General features: G+C 42.1%; 1 protein-coding gene across 2 annotated transcripts in view; it reads left to right on the plus strand.

The window, feature by feature from the left end:
* Positions 1–21,488, plus strand: part of HSD17B4 (hydroxysteroid 17-beta dehydrogenase 4) — a 122,016-nt gene that overhangs the window by 24,419 nt on the left and 76,109 nt on the right. For both annotated transcript variants that reach the window (XM_084629269.1, XM_084629270.1), the window contains exons 9-12: positions 8,744–8,835; positions 10,866–10,890; positions 12,659–12,787; positions 20,616–20,719. In XM_084629269.1, the coding sequence (XP_084485395.1) occupies positions 8,744–8,835; positions 10,866–10,890; positions 12,659–12,787; positions 20,616–20,719 (350 nt within the window). The remainder of the gene's footprint in view (positions 1–8,743; positions 8,836–10,865; positions 10,891–12,658; positions 12,788–20,615; positions 20,720–21,488) is intronic.

Raw genomic sequence — 21,488 nt, forward strand, 5'->3', positions numbered from 1 at the left:
AGGACATGGAACTGTCCCCAGAAGATGTATTACTTTGTAGTAATGTAAGGAACTGCGAGCCCAATTTTTAAACATGCCAGAAATTGGCTATTTATATCAGCTTTTAGATGGCTGTGACAGGGTAGGACTGACCACGGTGGCGCCTCTTGACAGCTGTCATGGGAATTAGCTCTGCTGTCTGTGGCGTCCTCCTCTGGTGATGCCTCGCCACTGTCACTTTTGTTCCGGGACCCACGCGTCCTCTTCAGTGACGCTGCCTTCTGGCTGTGCCACACTTTGTGTTCCCCACCTTCTGCCGCTCCCTCAGTGGCAACTGCAGTCCATTGTCCCAGGGCCACTTCCTATGTGGCTCCAGCACCCTTTTCTGTCCTTACCTCAGGGCCTCAGCCTGCAGGCCCTAGCAGCCAGCCAGGAGCTCTCTCTAGCTCCCCCAGTCCCTGCTTGCAGTACTGCTCTGTCCCAGGTGCTGGCGCTCCTTCCTCCTTCTAGAAGCCTGGTCTTCACCCCTCAAGCTCCAGTGAGCTACTGATCTCTGCTCTGCCTCTAGTCCTTATATTAGCCTGCTGGCCAATGATTGGCTGCTCCTCATAGCCCCATTCTAATTGGCTGCCTCCCTGGGGCTGCTTTTTACCCCTTTTCTGCCAGTGAGGGATAGCTGCCCCATCACAATGCCCAAGTACTAATGTTTTGTTTTGTTTTATTTTTTTAAGTGCAGCGTTCTCTTTATTAATTTGAAAGTATGTCTCCCCCTCCGCCCCCAGTAATATTTAGCTTTTTCCCTCAAAGCATTCAGAAGGAATCATCACATTCTCGTTAGGAACTAACAGTGTGCCAGACCCACCAGAACATAGTATTTGAGGATGGAACTGTATGAAACCAGTGCACGGCTTTTAAAATTTGGCATACATAGACTCTGAATCCTTCCAGAAGATCCAGTGGTATCTCTTCTGACACAGTTAGTCTCTCAAAAGTTGAATTGCCTTTATTGTGTCTCATCATTCTTTTGCAGAACTGAACTTGTCTGCTGTGCCCTCCTATGATGATATTCACAGAGTTTAAGACTAGAAGGGACCATTACATCATCTAGTCTGACTTCCTGTATATTATAGGCTATGAAATTTCACCCAATTTACCTTGTATTGAGTCCTGTAACTTGTGTTTGGCTAAAGCATACCTTCCAGGAAAGCTTCTAGTCTTGATTTGAAGACACACACAGAGAGAGAGAGAGCGAGAGAGCCCACTGCTTCCCTAGGTAGGCTTCTTCCAATGGTTAATCACCTTCACTGTTAAGAACGTGTGCCTTATTTCAAATTTGAATTTGTCTGGCTTCAGCTTTTAGCCATTGGTTCTTGTTATACCTTTCTCCACTTAATTAAAGAGCCATTTAATATCCGTTTTTTCCTCCATGTGAAGATACTTGCACACTGCAGTTATCACTCCTCAGTCTTCTTTTTGATATGTTAAACAGATTGAAAGACCTAAAGAGCTCACTGTAAGACAATTTCTTCAACGCTCAAATAATTTTTGTGGCTCTTTTTTACACTCTCTTCGGTTTTTCAATATTCTTTCTAAAATTTGGACGCCAGAACTATACGCAGTAGTCTATTGTTTATCTTACCAGTGTCTTATAGAGAAGTAAAAATCATGTCCATACTACTGCTTACTGATTTGGAGCTCATGTTGAGTTGTTTGTCCACTATGAACCCTAAATACTTTTCAGAGTCATTTCTTTCCAGGAATCATAGAATATCATAGAATCATAGAATATCAGGGTTGGAAGGGACCCCAGAAGGTCATCTAGTCCAACCCCCTGCTCAAAGCAGGACCAATTCCCAGTTAAATCATCCCAGCCAGGGCTTTGTCAAGCCTGACCTTAAAAACCTCTAAGGAAGGAGATTCTACCACCTCCCTAGGTAACGCATTCCAGTGTTTCACCACCCTCTTAGTGAAAAAGTTTTTCCTAATATCCAATCTAAACCTCCCCCACTGCAACTTGAGACCATTACTCCTCGTTCTGTCATCTGCTACCATTAACAGTCTAGAGCCATCCTCTTTGGAACCCCCTTTCAGGTAGTTGAAAGCAGCTATCAAATCCCCCCTCATTCTTCTCTTCTGCAGGCTAAACAATCCCAGCTCCCTCAGCCTCTCCTCATAAGTCATGTGTTCCAGTCCCCTAATCATTTTTGTTGCCCTTCGCTGGACTCTCTCCAATTTATCCACATCCTTCTTGAAGTGTGGGGCCCAAAACTGGACACAGTACTCCAGATGAGGCCTCACCAATGTCGAATAGAGGGGAACGATCACGTCCCTCGATCTGCTCGCTATGCCCCTACTTATACATCCCAAAATGCCATTGGCCTTCTTGGCAACAAGGGCACACTGCTGACTCATATCCAGCTTCTCGTCCACTGTCACCCCTAGGTCCTTTTCTGCAGAACTGCTGCCTAGCCATTCGGTCCCTAGTCTGTAGCTGTGCATTGGGTTCTTCCGTCCTAAGTGCAGGACCCTGCACTTATCCTTATTGAACCTCATCAGATTCCTTTTGGCCCAATCTTCCAATTGGTCTAGGTCCTTCTGTATCCTATCCCTCCCCTCCAGCGTATCTACCACTCCTCCCAGTTTAGTATCATCCGCAAATTTGCTGAGAGTGCAATCCACACCATCCTCCAGATCATTTATGAAGATATTGAATAAAACCGGCCCCAGGACCGACCCTTGGGGCACTCCACTTGATACCGGCTGCCAACTAGACATGGAGCCATTGATCACTACCCGTTGAGCCCGACAATTTAGCCAGCTTTCTACCCACCTTATAGTGCATTCATCCAGCCCATACTTCCTTAACTTGCTGACAAGAATACTATGGGAGACCGTGTCAAAAGCTTTGCTAAAGTCAAGAAACAATACATCCACTGCTTTCCCTTCATCCACAGAACCAGTAATCTCATCATAAAAGGCGATTAGATTAGTCAGGCATGACCTTCCCTTGGTGAATCCATGCTGGCTGTTCCTGATCACTTTCCTCTCATGCAAGTGCTTCAGGATTGATTCTTTGAGGACCTGCTCCATGATTTTTCCAGGGACTGAGGTGAGGCTGACTGGCCTGTAGTTCCCAGGATCTTCCTTCTTCCCTTTTTTAAAGATTGGCACTACATTAGCCTTTTTCCAGTCATCCGGGACTTCCCCGGTTCGCCACGAGTTTTCAAAGATAATGGCCAGTGGCTCTGCAATCACAGCCGCCAATTCCTTCAGCACTCTCGGATGCAACTCGTCCGGCCCCAGGACTTGTGCACGTCCAGCTTTTCTAAATAGTCCCTAACCGCCTCTATCTCCACAGAGGGCTGGCCATCTCTTCCGCATTTTGTGATGCCCAGCGCAGCAGTCTGGGAGCTGACCTTGTTAGTGAAAACAGAGGCAAAAAAAGCATTGAGTACATTAGCTTTTTCCACATCCTCTGTCACTAGGTTGCCTCCCTCATTCAGTAAGGGGCCCACACATTCCTTGGCTTTCTTCTTGTTGCCAACATACCTGAAGAAACCCTTCTTGTTACTCTTGACATCTCTGGCTAGCTGCAGCTCCAGGTGCGATTTGGCCCTCCTGATAACATTCCTACATGCCCGAGCAATATTTTTATACTCTTCCCTGGTCATATGTCCAACCTTCCACTTCTTGTAAGCTTCTTTTTTATGTTTAAGATCTGCTAGGGTTTCACCATTAAGCCAAGTTGGACACAGTCCCTCATTCTGTAAATATGGCTTGTATTCATTTGCTCTTAGTTAGTCAGTTTATTGATATTGCATAGTGCTAATTTTTTAATCAGAATGTTGTGCAGTACTCAGTCAAATACTTTACCAAAGTTTAAATATATTACGTCGGCGTACTTATCTGTATCAACCAGACTTTATCAAAGAATGAAATCAGGTTAGTTTGACAAGACATATTTTCTATAAGACCATGTTGACTGGCATTAGTTTTATTCCTGTTCTTCATTGATTGAATCCTAGACCATCTTTTCCATTATTTGCGTGGGATTAATGTCAGGCTAACCAGTTTATACTTGTGTCTCTTGGAATATTGGATCAACATTAATCCTCTTCTAGTCTTCGGGAATTTCCTGGGTGTTCTAAGACTTCTTAAAAATGAACATCAGTGGGCAGAGATCTCATTAGCCAAGTCTTTTAGGACCCTTGGGTGCAACTTATCCAGGCTTCCTGGTTTAAAATGGGTTTATCACTAGTAGATGTTGTTTAATGTCCTCGATTACTGGAAAGTTCTTTATCATCCAGCTGTGATACAAATACATCATCCTTTTTCTTTCCAAATACTGAACAGAAATATGTATTGAACAGTTCTGCCTTTTTCACATCATTATTAACAATTTTACCATCTTCATCTAGTAATTGGCCTATGATATTGCTGGGATTTCATTTGTTCCTGATGTACTTAAAAACTCCTTCTTACCAACCTTTGCTCTGCCACCTATGATGTTTTCCTTGATGTCTTAGTTTCTCTTATCCATTTTGTGCACTTGATAGCTTCCAGTTTATAATGTTACCTATTTCTCCTTTTTTTCATTGTTACATATTTCTTTTTTATTTCTAATTGCTGCATTTATTTATCCATTGCCTGAGTTTGGTCTTTTAGCCAGAGTTGCCCTTTTTCAGATTGTGGAACTAAGGATTTTAGGCCATCTAACAAACTATTCTAAAAGAACTCCCAATTTTAATTCACATTTTTCTGTCCAAGTTTTCTCCAATCAATTTTACTTATAATTTTCTTTAGCCTTGGGAAATTTGCCTTTCTGAAGCAGTGTGTGGGCTTATACTTTATATATAATTTATTACCGATAAGAACTCTCCTTTGTTTGCCCATAATGAACGTAATTGGATCAGGATCACTGGTCCTTCGGCAATCACCAACCTCCAGTCCAGCGATTAATTCATCTTTATTTCCCACAGTGACGTCCAAAATCATTACCTCATGTGGGGTGCAATACTTTTGTGTTAGAAATTTATCATCTACAATTTTTAGAAACTATAACAATGTAATGTCTTCCAGATTGAAATCTCCCGTAACAACCTTTCTTTCCAAACATTACAGATAGGTGCTTAAGGAATAATTCATCCTGTTCTCTGGTTTAATTCAGTGGTCTGTAACAGACCCCCCACTAGTACCACATCATGTGCATTGTTAGGTTGTAAGTAACAAACAAATGAGAAGTGAACCAGTGCTGATTATAGTTACTCATTATTATAGTTATTCATTTTAGTCACGGGTATTTTTAGTAAAGCTCATGGACGGGTTACGGGCAGTAAACAAAAATTCATGGCCCGTGACATGTCCATGACTTGTACTATATACCCCTGACACTAAATCTTGGTGCTTTCGGGGGTGAGCAGCCTGGGACCCCTGCTGTTGCCAGAGGGCGGGCAACTGGCAGCAGCACGCAGCCCAGGACCCCCGCTGGTGCTGGAGGAGGGGCGACGGTGGCAGCACGCAGCCTGGGGCCCCCGCTGGTGCTGATGGGGGGGGGGGGGGGCGGCAGCACGCAGCCCCGAACGCCCGCTGGTTCTGGCAGGGGGTGGAGTGGGGCTGACAGGCTCCTTACATGGCTCCACACGCTGCCTTCACCCCGAGCGCCAGCTCTGCCCATGGCCAATGGGAGCTGCAGGGGCGGTGCCTGCAGGCTGAGGCAGCATGTGGAGCCGTCCGCTAGGAGCTGAGGGAGGGGGATGTCGCTGCTTCCAGGGAGGCCCCGGAGCCAAGCGCTGCCCAGAGCCCTCATCCCCTCCCGTGCCCCAGCCCCTTGCCTTGAGCCCTGTCCCACACCCAAACTCCTACCGTTTCTGGGGGAGGGGTGCGCGGTGGCCAAGACTGCCCCAGTAGCGGCCAGTGTAGCTGGTCTAGGTGGCTGCCTTTGCAGCTCAGGCGGCCCTTAGGCCAGCCACACCGATTGCTGCAGAAGTCATGGAGGTCACAGAATCCATGACCAACTCACAGCCTTAATTATAGTTTGTATCGTAGACTCCTCTTGATGTATCTAAGATTTAGTCTATCGTTCATTTTATAGTGGACTGCTTGAATGATTTGCTGTCTCCGAAGTATTGTAAGGCCGGTTTTGTTTAATTCATTTGCCCATTCGTTGTGTGTGGAAAGTTAATAAGAGTATTGCATTTTTAATAGGATGGCCTATGAATACTAGGCAGAAGGATGTGTGTTTTGTAAAAATGTGTGAAACCTATTTTTGATTTTTCTGATCCATATATATCACACTGAATGGAGAGGGAGATGATTGATTGTCAACTGCACAATTTTTCAGTTGTGTTATTTTAGTAATCCTTTAAATCAGTGGTCACCATCCAGTCAATCGTGATTGACCGGTTGATCCTAGAGGATCTTCCTGTTGATCACAATCTCTGGTGGTATAGTGGGGATGCCACTAAGGCAGGCTCCCTGCCTGCCCCGGCCCCATGCTGCTTCTGAAAGCAGCTCTGGGGGTGGAGGGGCGGGGGTCTCCCTCCGGGCACTGCTCTTCCCTGCAAGCACCACCCCCGCAGATCCCATTGGCCAGGAATGGGGAGCTATGGCCAATGGGAGCTGCAGGGGTGGTGCTTGCAGAGGTGGGCAGTGCACAGAGCCATGTGCCCCCTACAGGGGCATGTTGGCGCCTTCCAGGAGTGGTGTGGGGCCGGGGTAGGCAGGGAGCCTGCCTTAGTGGCAGCTATGCTGTACCACTAACTGGGAGCTACTGGAGGTAAGTGCTGCCGGCAGAAGGCCGTACCCCCAGCCCTGAGCCCCCTCCCAGAGCCAGCAACCCAAACCTCCTCCTGCACCCCCCAGCCCTGAGCCCCCTCCCAGAGCCAGCAACCCACTCCTGCACCCAAACTCCCTCCTAGAGCTTGCCCTCCTCACTGCCTCCCACCCTCTGTCCCAGGCTCAGCACAGAGTGCACACACTCCCACACACTGCAAACCCATCGGCCCCAGCCCAGAGCCCACATCCCCTCCCGAACCCTAACGCCCTGCCCCAGCCCAGTGAAAGTGAGTGAGGGTGGGGGAGAACAATTGACGGGGTGGGGAGGGGGATGGCATGGGCGGGGCAAGGCTTTGGGGAAGGGACAGGGCCTCGGGGAAGGGGCAGATCCTGGGTTGCGCTTAAATTCAAAAAGTGATCTTGGCATAAAAAGGTTGGAGACCACTGCTTTAAATAGTCTATATTTATTTAGTTTGTAATCAAGAACACATTTTGTGATGATGTGCAGGGTAGGCAATCCCCATATACAAGAGCTGTGTACATTGCGACTTTTTATTGGGGAAAAAATATAGAACATGACAGTGCATTGCAACACAACTGAGTAAATACCAGAGAAAAATAAAAGAAAGTGAACAGCCTGCTACAGCTGCCTTAATTCAGCCTGTTAATGTCAAATTATTCTTTTTAGAAGTTTGATAATGCTGATTTGCCCTGCAGCAGAGAATGCTTCTTTTCTGTCCTATTGGTCAGATATTGATGGAGTTCTGTCTGCCTTTGCCTTAGTGAAACAATTCTAAAAAGGGCATTATTTTTAAAAATATACCTTTTTTTGTGTGTCACTGAGTGCCAAGGTTCCTTCCCCACTCTGAACTCTAGGGTACAGATGTGAGGACCTGCCTGGAAGACCCCCTAAGCTTATTCTTAGCAGCTTAGGTTAAAAACTTCCCCAAGGTACAAACTTTGCCTTGTCCTTGAACCCTATGCTGTCACCACCAACCATTTTAAACAAAGAACAGGGAAAGAGACCACTAGGAAACATCTTCCCTCAAAATATCCCGCTCTCCAAGCCCTACACCCCCTTTCCTGGGGAAGGCTTGATAATAATCCTCACCAATTGGTTCAGGTGAACACAGAGCCAAACCCTTGGATCTTAAGAACAATGAAAAATCAATCAGGTTCTTAAAAGAAGAATTTTAATTAAAGAAAAAATAAAAGAATCACCTCTGTAAAATCAGGATGGTAAATACCTTACTGAGTAATCAGATTCAAAACATAGAAAATCCCTCTAGGCAAAACCTTAAGTTTCAAAAAAAACCACAAAAACAGGATTACACGTTCCCTCCAGCACAGCTTATTTTACAAGTCATTAAATAAAAGAAAATCTAACACATTTTCTAGCTAGATTACTTACTAACTTTACAGGAGTTGTAAGGCTTGCATTCCTGATCTGTTCCCGGCAAAAGCATCACACAGACAGACAGAACTCTTTGTCTCCCCCCGGCCCCCCTCCAGATTTGAAAGAATCTTGTCCCCTCATTGGTCATTTTGGGTCATGTGCCAGCAAGGTTACACTAGCTTCTTAACCCTTTACAGGTGAAAGGGTTTTGCCTCTGGCCAGGAGGGATTTTATAGCACTGTATACAGAAAGGTGGTTACCCTTCCCTTTATATTTATGACACTGAGGGTATTTGGAAACACCTGTACCGTTAAACGTTCCAAGCCCTTCTCCTGGGATTTTGTATTGAAATTATCATCTAACTTTTATCTATAGAACAGCTAGAGATCTCTCTTAGTGCTACTGAAACAAAGTAACATTTACGAAGACAAAAATGGAAAGGATATGCAACACAACTCATTCAGATTACAGTGAATTTGATCATTCCTTCCAGAAAGTGGGTAGAAATGAATGATAGAGAAGGGTTTGGTGAATGAAGTATTTGAATGATTATGTATTCATACTGATGTGTTTGGTTTTTTCAATTTATTCCAGATCTGGTGGATGCTTTCAAACCAGAGTATGTGGCTCCCTTAGTACTTTGGCTTTGCCATGAGAGGTGTCAGGAGAATGGCGGTCTCTTTGAGGTGATGCTGCTGCTGCTTTTTTTATTATTATTTATTTATTTATTTTAACATGCAATAGGTTTATGTTCTTTTGTAACCCAGTGCAGTTCTAGTCACTTTTCTGGAGCTGCAGTGTTCTTTGAAGTGGTGGCATTCTGTTGTGATAAGAATGAAACAGTGTCATACTACGTACCCAGTAGAAAGGGTAGCACCAAAAATTTATTTTGTTACATGTGCCAGATATGCTGGTCAGTAGTAAAGTAGTTAAACGTTAATGTTAGTAGTAAAATATTCTTTTGTGGCATTAATTTTTGTTAGTGTAGCTGTATCGTGAGGGGAATCTTTATATTGCTCCATCTCATGTGGAGAAAAAGGTTTGTAAATTCCCAGTGTTGGCAGCCTGCAGAATAGATCTGTCTGTTTATAGCACTGGCCATCCCTTCCATCCCCCTTTCCCTTATGGTGCACCAGGCCATATTCCTGCCCTCTACTTTCTCTTATTCTGATAACAGATCGTGAAATATAGAGAACATTTGATTTCTCTGCCCGAAAAAAAATGCTGGTAGTAAAAGTTATTCACAGACTATACACAGGATCCTTTTTATGTTTTCTCAATGTGCAGACACAGTTAACTGGCTTTATTTTAGGAATTCAGCATCAGCTCTGGAACCTGAAGCGAGTTCTAACTCCATTTGTAAAAAGGGGCATAATTCAGGTTGATACTCTCCCTTTGAAAACAATAGCACAGTTATTTTCCAGCACAGCTGCATGTCTCTTGTATGTTTTTGTGACTGACTTCTATCTGTAATTATTTTGTTTGTGTAGGATAGGTGCATGTACGTGTGGGGTTGCATCTCTCCCAAAAATCAAAATCCTAGAAAAGATCTAGTTTTATTGTCATGTCTGATGTAGTTGCATCAGTGCTTTTTTTAGAAAGGGGGGAGTTTTCACAATTAATGTGTGAAACAGGTGCACACAGACCAACTTCTAGAAGGGATCAAAGATTTCTGATTCTGGGGTGCTTTGAGGCATGCTCTTCAAGCCTCTTTTTTTTATTAAAATAAAGATTGTTTGGTGGCATCAATAGCTTATGTTTGTTTTTCTTTAAATGATGGCATTTTCAGAAATGTGTAAGTGACTTAAAAGCACAAATTCCATTGACAGTCAGAGATTTATTCTCTTAAGTCACTTAGACACATTTTAGAATCCCCATCTGACAGCGCATAGGCTGACCACATTTTTAGAATTAAGATCTTGCAAATATTTCTTATAAATGGGCTTGTGCCTTGCCTTGCAGTGTATGATGTATGAAGGAGAGTTGGCTAGATCATTGGTCAGGGCAGTCTCTGTGCCACACGCGGGCCTCAAGCTAGTGTGACTTAGCTCTGAATCTCTCCAACACAATGTGTGTGAGGTATTAGTTTTAGAATATGGTGGCTTAGATAGTTTAAAGTGTGCTAATGTTCTTCTTCTCTTTCTTCTCTTCTTCTGTTCCCCTCGAAGTGCCATCTTTTAAATATCTTTACCCAGCCAGTCCTTTTCTTTTCCTTTCTTTTTTCTCTCTTTCTCACTTCATTTTCAGTGTCTCTAATGAGAGAAAATGACTAGAATTCCAGTCTGCTCCTGAGCTGTAATACTATCCTGTGGAAGGTGTTTGCCATGTTGATTAGTTCTCCATTGACTCTGCCAGTCAGGCAAAATGATGCCACAAAGGAGCATTCTATGTGAGCAGCAGTTCCATAGAGTCCAACAGTGATTCTTCAGTAAAATGAGTTATAGTCCTAGGTAGGCAGGCCATTGATGGGATTCACCGATATAGGGCTGTCTGTTTCCCAAACAACTATTGACATCTTATTCATACTGCTAGCACACCCAGGCTTCGTAGAAAGTTCTTTGGAAAAATACCACTAATTATAATTAATTATATGCCAGGTCGCTGTGTTGTCACCTATACAAAGGCCCTCTAGAGAATAGTTTTGCTTGTTTCCAACATTAAAACTTTGACTGATTGCTGTAATAAAGTCAGATAATTTTTTTTTTCCACTTGGCAGGTGGGAGCCGGATGGATTGGTAAATGTAAGTAGTTTGTGTTGTAGAAGGTTGATTTTAGATTTTTTTTTTTTTAATGAAAACAAAATCTAATATAATTGCAAATTCTCTCTTCTACAATGACTGTTGATAAAGATAGCTTTTTCTAGAGGTAGAATTTTGTTGGTCTCTAGTGGGCTGCATATTTTGAATGGATGAGGCAGATTTTAGTAGAGGAAATGAGTGCCATAATCCATGTGTGTCAGATCCTCATCTGGTATAAATAGGCACTATTCCCTTGATTTGAATGGACTTGTGTTGACTTACACTAGCTGAAGAGGCTTAGTAATGTTAGCTACAAGAGCTAAAAAGTGTGTATGAACACAAGGGGTAGTCTTCATTTATGCTGGAGGCACATGCTATTAATCTGTTTTTATGTGTATTCACTGCTAAGTGAATACACATAAAGGTATGTATAATAAAGATAAGGACAACACCTGGGGGCCTCTATTCAACATTCAGTGGCTCATGAGCAAGAGAGCAACTTAATCCAGTGTATAAAGATGTCTTAACTTTCTTTTCCTCTAGTCATCTTATAACTTACAAAAATGCATGATTATTTTTAAAAAATGTACAAAGATTCTCCAACGTGGCTGAATATCAGCCACATTAGAGCTGGTTGAAAAATGAGATTCTCTTTTGAAAACTTTCCTGAAATATTTGTCCCTATTTTTAGCTGAAATATTTTGAATTTTGAAATTTTTTTGAACAGCTCTGACCAGTGTTCTAATGGGATGGACCCGAAGCCATCTCCTCTTCATTAGCAGCCTGTTATACTCATTGGACAGGATAGGGGACAGCGTAGAACCTTGAAGTGCCCTCCACAAGAGGGTTCTTGAGGCAGTTGACCATTCACCCAGAAGTACTCTTTGGTTCCTGTCAAAGAGAAAAGAATGGAGTCTTGCAGTAGTTGCTCCATCTATTCCTGTAGGATCTGTAAACTTTTGAATAACAAATCATGGTAAATGGTAGCAGTGGGTGCTGCTAGATCTGAAAATATCAACATGGAAACCTGATCGTTGTCCATCACCAAGAAAAGATAATTAATTAATGAGATCAACTTACTTGCCATTTCCAAGCTGAGAGATGGATTCATCGTGGTCAAGGAAATGTGTAGCATGCCAGAGCTGGCTTCATTTTAACCTTTTCCATAATTTTCTCTAAAAAGGAAGATTGGAAACATGATGATTATTGGTAAGATTGTCTGTGCCAGAAAGTATCTCCTTGAGTCAGGGTGCTAAAGATCTCTTGCTTTGAGACACTGATCTCTGGCCCTCTCTGTCACTGACATTCTCCATCAAAAGTGTTGTCCCCTTGTGATTCACCTACAGCTTCCCAAGCCCTTCCACAACCTTAGAGAGCAGCAGTGGTCAAAATCCCATGAAAGCAGAACTTGAATAGACTCCTTAAATTGGTTTATAGTACAAGTGTTCCTTGCCTAGTGAAAAGGAATGTTCAAAAACTGAAATCACATTTACAAACATTTCTGTCATGTTTTATTGGAATTTAAAATGTCATAGTGTGATTCTTTAAGTGTTAACTAATGGCAAAGAGCATTTTAAATTCAACTACCCGGCATTTGTAGTTAGATCAGAGAGGTTCTGACCTAGTTTTTTCTCTCCTTTGGGAGGGTTGGAATGAGTTTTAATTATCTCTCAAAAAGCACACTAAGAAATTGAAGGGTTCTACAGTTTGTCTTGTTGACCACTACCTTGAACTCTGTGATCAATGTCTTCCATTTTCACTGTTTAATTAGTGCGCTGGGAGCGATCCCTGGGTTCCATTGTCAGGGAGAAGAATCATCCTATGACACCAGAGGCTGTGCAAGATAAATGGGAGAAGATCTGTGACTTTGATAATGCCAGCAAGCCCCGGACTATCCAAGGTAAAGGAGATCTGTGGTATAATACAACAGTCTGGGGAAACAAAAGCTGTAAGAGAGAGTTTTATGGAACAGTTTTTATTTTATGCTTTTAGAAGGAAAAAAAAATGTCTGCTGAATCCGTTCAACTTCCCCTTCAGCTGTGTCCCCTAAATCATCACACACATCTAGTAGAGTCAGGCCTTTTTAACGGTATTGCTGTGCCTTTGATTGCAAAATTCGGGGCAGAATGTCTTCTTCCTCAGGGGTTTCCTAGCTAAGGTGCTCAATTTTGCTATGAGTTCTGTATTTTACAGTCAGATTGAAGGTAACTATATATTTGGTTGTACACCAATGCATGTAGGAGCAACGTGTTAATAAGGAATGTATTCCCTTCTCTACTGGAATCTTGGGTTACTGTTGAAAGTTTAAGTAAGGAAAAGCTTTTGGGTTAGGGATCCTCTGGCATGACACTGAGGCTGCGATCTCCCCAGCCTCCTTATCCTAGATGACTTCTGTCACAATTCTGCAACTGCACCTGTATTTCCCCTTTATGGTTCACCAAGGGTATCCACTCTAGGCTCCCAACTCCTTTCTTTGGCAGAGACCTGCATCTCTCTTCCCTCCTGGTGGGGTTTTCTAGGCTGCGCAGTTCCCTACCTGCACTGTATTTCCAGAAAGCCAGACTGCCTAAAGAGGCCAGCATCTGCACTTTGCTTTCTCTTCAGAGGCTGTGAACGTCATTGCCGGCAGTTATAACTTACCAAGCAGCCCTTTATAAGCAAGCATGTGTATTCTTAAGATGAAAACATTACAGAGAAAACATATTAAAAAACAGTAAAAGTTTCTATACGTGTGCTAACAGCTTACTAGAGGTCACCCATCAGTCTTTCTGGGGCTTCCGTAGGCCAAAGTCCTTCCAAAATCTCAAGGATTGGGCTCCCATTGGACAGATGGTCCTGTCCATTTGCTGGATCAGAAAGAAGGGCCTAAATCAATTTAAACTCAGTCCTTTCTTTGTCTGATGATCTCTGGAGAATCCCGTTTGAACTAGTATATGCAAGCCTCTACAGGTGGTGGTTCTTGGCTGGAGGTGTTGCAACCTGAGTGAATATGCCTAATCACTCCTTATTGTGCTTAGTTACTGGAAGAACTGTGGTCATCTTCCACCATGGTATTACACTCCCTAGCCCACAATGATACAGTAACATCTTCTAAAGACATTGCAGGAGATTATCATATCTGTCACAACTTCAGCTTCCCTTTGATCCACCTGACTCCACTGCCTCTTGCTTTCTGATTTGACCTGCAGCTCCAGACCCTATGTACCATCTTAGTCACTGTCTCAATCTTGGCCTTTACAAAGCTCTTCTCTATGATGGCCACCGTATCCTTTTCCAATATTGCTCCCTCTCCTTTCCTCCTCCCTTTCTGCCCAAGAGCTTACTAATTTCTTCAGGGACAAAATTGGCTCTATGCAGCAAGAGCTCTTGTCCCTCTGCCTAACTTTCATTCCACCCATTGCCTCTGCTATTTCACTCCAGTGTGACTGGTATCTTTCCTGCTGCCTACCTCTAATCAATCCCTCATTCTGCTCCACCTCCCCTTCCATCTTCTGACTTTTCTCCTCCCCCATACTCTCATCCTTCTTTCTGTCTTTCTCTCTCTCTTGGATGGTGCTTTCTCTAATCCTACAGACACCCTATTGTATATCTTTTCCAAAATGAAACTTCCTTTGACCCCCCCCCCAGCCCCCCAAATCTGCCTATCCAACAATCGTGTTCCTTCTTTCCATTACTTCTAAGTTTCCTAAGTGTGAAATGTATGTCTGTTGCTTTGTTTTCTTCTTCTCTTAGTATTGAATGTTGTTCTGACAGTGTGAATTTTGTTAAAGTACCTTGGGCAGTGTTGGGTGCTTCATAATGGTCTTATGAACATTTGATTGAAATAAAATAAGCCGTTTGGTCCTCTAGGCAGTAGTGCAACACAAATAAACAACAAAGAGTATGTGACAGGTTTCAGAGTATCAGCCGTGATGGTCTGTATCCACAAAAAGAAAAGGCGTACTTGTGGCACCTTAGAGACCAACAAATTTATTTGAGCATAAGCTTTCGTGAGCTACAGCTCACTTCATCAGATGCATGCAGTGGAAAACCACGAAAGCTTATGCTCAAATAAATTTGTTAGTCTCTCAGGTGCCACACAAGTACTCCTTTTTTTCTTTTTTCTTTTTTTTTTAAAGAATGTGGGGGGAAAAATTAGTAAGATAGATAAAAGTGATTAGCCATTCCTTGATAATGGTCTGGCTGTTTAAAAATATCACCAACAATTAAAAAACAAACAGAAAACCCTGGATAACCACATCCAGAAACAACTAGACTGCTCTGTGGAGGGCAGTTGAATGAGACCAAGGTGTAGAGTCTGATAGGGAGAGGGTGGGTTGTAACTGGAGCTGGCAGCTGACGAGCAGACAAGAAAGTAAGTGATCAGTCAAAGCCGCAGAAAGGCATCCGACATTAGTAATGTCTGGTGTCCAACGGCTTCTGCTACAAATGCTGCCTCTGTTTGTTTGATCCTGTCAGTTTGCATTTCTCTGGCTCCACCCTGAAGATTTCTTTCCCCAATCCTACATGGCTAGGGGTACGCAGGTGCTGCATGGGCCCTTGTGCCTCTGGAGGGGGTTGGGGGGTCTCCCCTGCATGTTTCTGGGTTTGGGGCTGCCTGGTCGTCTTTGGTGTATGGGGCAAGTACCATGATTTCCCCTCCTACCAGTTTAGATATCAGATATTCTGTTTACTGGTTATTTATACACTAAACAGTATTTTCCCTTTTTTAAAAAAAGAAAAGAAAAAAAGCATTAAGTTTGAAACCAGATCGTATGCGTTAACTTCGACCCCACATAACCTTGATGAAGTTGAATGTTCTGTTCTGTTGCATTAAAATTTCCTCCTACACTCAATTTATGAGGAACAAAAGGATGATATACTTTCAACATGATGATGACATAATTTCAACATGAAAAATTTTGTTGCCATTCAGGCAACACACTCAAATTCTGGATTAATTTATGTCTTTGAGCTACTGCACAGGCAGAAATATTTTTCTGCTAAAGGTTATTACATGGCAATCGTGGTGGTGTTTTTTTTTTTTTAAACTTAAGTGTTTTACAGCACCCAAAAGTGAGCTAGTGACCTCACCAAATAGCTAATTGGCTTATGTCTGAGCCTCAGAGAGTTTGCTTCCATACATGACACAACAAAGGGGGTAATCACACTCTGGGATGAGATTGTGAAAGGAAAGGCAGTGGTCCCAGCAATAAGATTACACAATTACTCAGCAAAAATGTGTTCACAGCACAGCTAAACACTTTTAAAGACCACCTTTTACTAAATACAAATATAACATTTTTTGTTTTTTGTTAAGCATCTTGGTTAACTCTCAGCTTCTTGTGTATATGTGGTAGAACTGGGCTGGTTATCCTCTGGCCTAGCACATGATCCTTGTGGTCTTTCCCCATTCTCTGGGGACACCAGATAGTGCAGAAGCTCTCAAGTTTCTGGATGGGGGTGGAGAGAGAGTTGGGTGGGGCAGAGCTCTACTCATAACCCTTCCCTCTGGACCCAGCAACCCATCCCCCTGATGGCTAGAATAGCAGCCTTCAGCTGCTACTGCAAGCTAACATAGTTAGTCCTGTAGCTCAAGTGATAGAAGTCTGTTCTGCGGTTGTGAAGGTCTGGGTACATACCTCACTGCTAATGCATGGTGAGGAGAGATTGTTCGGTGTACATAATAGCATTTGTTTCTACCTTTTTCATTTAAAAAGCAATAGGTTTTTAAATGTAATTTTGCTATGTTAAAAGGACATTATTCAGGTTGCAAAGTCAAGCACTTGAAAATCAGGAAATGTCAGATATATGGTTTCCCATTCAACATTAATTCTGAACCATTATGTATACGCATTAAAATAAATATAATTACATGATCATGTACTATTTTGTCCATAGGACCCCCTACCTCATTCAGTGCACAGATGCGTGGCAGACATAAGGTTGCATGAGCGGCTATAAATCTGGCATCACCTAACTTTCAAGAGCTTGACTTTGCAACCTAAATAATATGCTTTTCACCTTTATTTTTATATATATAAAATTATTTATGGAGTGCCAGCCATATGCTAAGAATACAGCTAGAAAAAAAGAAAGTTATTCTTCTGAAGTAAGAATTAATTACTGCATAATACAAAGGTAGTTTATTTTGAAATGTGTGTTAATTTCAATGTTTTTGATGTAGTAATGTCTTTTTCAATTTGACAATCTGTTAGTTCACATGATAATAACATTCACAAAACACTTAAATATAAAATATCAGACATTTAATGTAATCTGATTTCCTTGGAGTCTTGGTTGGATGCATTGAAAATGTAACCTTGCATAACAGGAATGAGTCATGTCTGGTCAATTGCTAAAATATCATTGTAAATCTAATGCTGTAGGTGGGACTGCTGTTTCCTATGCCAGGCAGCAGAAGGTCAGTGGAGATTGAAGTGAATTAATGAGTTGAGACACAGCAGTTCCACACTGCTGTATCAGTCCTTTTGGAAAATGGGAGGAATATTGGTCAGTTGTGGGGTTCTTGATGGTAAAAGTTTAGTGAGCAAACTGCTCACAACATTGAAATTGATCCTTTATTTAATATAGTGTTATTTTAAAAACAAAACAAAAGCACCCGCCATTCTCACATCTGATTGCAGCAATAATATTTTAATGGCTTACTTAAAGCCTTACAAACATCTGAAGAGCATCTTTTAAAAACAAACTTGTTTTTAAACAATCATGAAAAACATACTGAAAAATATATATTAACTTACACTTGCTACTGTGAAATAAATATCTCAAGAAGTTCAGTGTCAGACTAAAAATCATATCTCACACTCTAGCTGTCTTTGCTGTGAATTTAAAGAACAATTAATCAAATTACAAACCCAGCAGCCCGCTACAAAAGTCCTCCCCAAAAGCCAATCTCTATCAAGCCCTCTCTCTCCCACACTCACCCCCAAAAGCTTGAATAAATAGATTTGCCTTGCACTGTGCTCTGAAGATGAACAAATCTGATCTGAAAGTACCCAAGAGAGGATGTAGTTCCAAAGCTGAGGGCCCCTCATTGAGAATGCTCTACCAATTGCCCTTTCGAAGTGGATCCAGGTCAAATGCTGCTGCTGACCACAACTGTGGCAGTGATGGGTGGGGAGACACAAGTATCTCAAATATGCTGGTCCCAGGCTATTTAGAATTGTAGAAGTATAGGACTGGAAGATACCTCAATAGGTCATCTAATCCAGATCCCTGCACTCAAGGCAGGACTAAGTAATAACTAGACCATTCCTGACAGATGTTTCTCTAACCTCTTCATAAAAACCGCCACAACCTCCCTAGGCGATTTGTTCCAGTATTTAACTACTCTGGCAGTTAAGAGGTTTTTCCTAATATCCGACCTAAATCTGCCTTGCTGCAATTTAAACCCATTGCTTCTTGTCCTATCCTCGAAGGTTAAGGAGAACAATTTTTCACTCTTCTTGTAACAACCTTTTACATACTTGAAAACTGTTATCATGGACCTCCTCAGTCTTCTCTTCTCTAGACGAAACAAACCCAATTTTTTTCAATCCTTCCTCATAGGTCATGTTTTCTAGACCTTTAATCATGTTTGCTGCTTCTTCTGGACTTTCTCCAATTTGTCCACATCTTTCCTGAAATGTGGCATCCGGAACTGGACGCAATAATCAGTTGAGGTCTTATCAGTGCAGAGTGGAAGAATTACTACTTGTGTCTTGCTTACAGAACTCCTGCTGATACATCCCAGAATAATGTTCACTTTTTTGCGATTAGTGTTACACTGCTGAATTAGAGCTAAATGGTGGGGTGGGGGGGGACCCCAAATCGCTAACCTTAAATTTCATCCAGATACCAATGAGCAATGATTCCCAAACCACAGGTGTCATGTGCTCCAGCCAAGATACACCACTGAAAAGTTGGGCTTCAGCATTCTGTACCAGCATAAGTCTCCAGATGCTTAATGCATAGTTCCATATAAAATGCATATCAGGAATCTCATTTTAAGATAACATCAGCATGAATCCTGGTAGCAAGGTTCTCATCTGAAAAACGGATTTGGTCTTCTAGCCAGAGGCAAATGGGAGTGGCATTCTGTGGCTAGGAGCTGCTGGGGAAACAAAACCATCCCCAGCTTTGCAAATTCTAGTAACATTTGAGAGAGACACCCTCCCTAAGAGAGTCACAAACAATCCTTTTGATAACTTTAGGGTTGCCTTTACCCAAAACAGCCACCATTTCCCATTGGATCTGAAGCTACAGTCTGCCTCCAGCAAATATAGCCACCACCTTGCGTTGTTTCTAAGGGGGTTGAAGCTAAGCTACTTTCTAGAAAGATGGCGGCTCCTCAGATACTACGTGAGGACCAGGCAGAGGACAGGAGAATGTGAAGGGAATGAGAGAGTGTGTGTGTGTGTGTGTGTGTGTGGGTGGTGGTGGTGGTGGTGGTGGAGGGGGGAACTGTTCAGGGGTGAGTTGGGAAGCAGGACAGGAAACTGATAGGGTGGGTGCAGAAGAATATGGGGGCACAGGGCAGGTTGAGGGGGCTGCAAGAGAATGTGGTGGGTAGAAGACTGAGAGGGAAGGAATTATTGGGGACAAATGAGTTTAAGAGGCAGGGGAAGAACAGGAGACTGGGTGGCAAAAACAGAGCGGGGATTTCAGCCGGGCAGTTCCCTATCCTACCTAGTTAAAGGGAGATAAAGAGCAAAAGAGTGAAAATTTTGGGGAGAGGAGAGTTTAAGACCCTTCTGAGCAGTGAGCCTGGAGGCCTGCATTTGTGTGTACATCTAAGGTTGAATTTTGTAACTGCAGGGATCATGCACAAATAGGAGGACAATAGCTTCCCCTAAGAGTGAAAAAATCATCAGGAAGGAGAAAAATAGTGATTTTTAAAAATCTCTTTATTTTTAAGTCAGTCTCATGATTTTTGGAGACGGTTTTTTGAATGTTTGGTATTGAGATTACTGATTTTATCCAGATTGAGTTTCTGCCAGCAAGCTTGTATCAATGCCTGAATCTCACCCAGGCACTGGGCCTGGCATTGAGCAGCCCTTGCTGGGTCAGGTGAGAGAGGCAGAGAGATAATCATGCTTTCAGCATACCGAAAGCAACACAACATATACTTTGTACTAACCCACTTTGTTGTGCAGTAATCTGCCTCTCTTGCAATCATGACATTGCTCTAGCTTCAACTTGCTCTTGGTGTTTACCCCAGCTTGAAGAGGAGGAGGATTGATAGAAAACATGATTTTAGAATACCCAAAAGAAATAAGTATAAAGAGGAGAAAATGTGTACTAATTATCAAATTCTGTCTTTTGACAAAATTAGTAAATAATGTGCAAGATGTCTTCTCTTAACATGTTAGTGCTGGGGAAGTTAAATTTAATATACAGTTATGGAATTGGTTGCGTGACCAGGATAATGTTGTATAGCACCAGTTATTTGTTCCAGACACAAGTGCTTGAAATAAATATTTTTTTCTTCACCATATGAATCACAACTCATTACTGAGTGCAGAGCCAGTAGAACTCCTGTAGAATATAATTGCCACACGTGGTTTGTAGGCACCAGTAAGGTACAGAACTAAAATCTGTTTAGAGAAATCTGTATATATTGAATCACCCCTACACCCATTTTTTATTTTTTCCTATATGTCATTGAAAGAAGGATCTAGTTTTGCAGATTTTGGCAGGTTTTTTTGGCTATTTTAAAATAATTTGTTTCCTTTTGTTTGTTCCAGAGTCGGTAAGCATACTGAACGATGTGCTAAGTCAAATAGAGTCTGAAGAAGTTTCCATGAATCCCACAAGCTATACTAGATCCGCTTCTTCAGGCTTTGACCCAGTAAGTAAAAATGCTTCTGCAAGGAACTCAGCTTGTAGCTATCAAAAGACCCAAAGCAAGGACAAGCTTGCTCACAGCATGTGATCAAAAGCTTTGGCTTGCTTTCTGTAAAGGTCACTTTTTTAGATGCGAACTAGAGCAGAAATAATAAACTTGCTAAATAAATAAAATTCTCCTCTAATTTTCTCTAATTGGTGGTAGAATTTTTGAAGCTAGATATATAAATTAAGCTATAAGACCTATCACCTCTTGCACTTTAGAGCATTCAGACACCCTAAATAGGATATTGTTCAAAATGAGGTGAAGACAGCACATCTCTGGTTTTTACCTGACAGAACAAGGCTCTTTGTGAAGTGTTTTTTCTTATCTTTCACTTGGCTGATTTCCCACAAGTTCTAGGTTGGATGAGCTGGCTATTACAGTGTAAACTGTTTCATTAGTATTGGTCTTTAATCATGATTGTTTATTGAGCTGTCCACTGAAACATTTTTTTCTTTGAAATACTGTGTAGTGTAATTTGCAGGATGCAGTTCTTTATTGCTATATAGTCTACGGTGATATAGACAAGGCTTTCTTACAGTATTTATTGTTATAGAATATATTTAAAGGAAAACAAACAAATACCACTTCAGTTCCAGAAATATCTTCCCTGTGACATGGCATGTAAGTAGGACTGTCGATTAATCACAGTTAACTCACGTGATTAACTAAAAAAAATTAATTGCAATTAAAAAGATTAATTGTGATTAATCGCAGTTCTAATCACACT

The sequence above is a fragment of the Lepidochelys olivacea genome, assembly GCF_965140295.1.
Source record: "Lepidochelys olivacea isolate rLepOli2 genome assembly, chromosome: 5".
NCBI lineage: Eukaryota > Metazoa > Chordata > Testudines > Cheloniidae > Lepidochelys > Lepidochelys olivacea.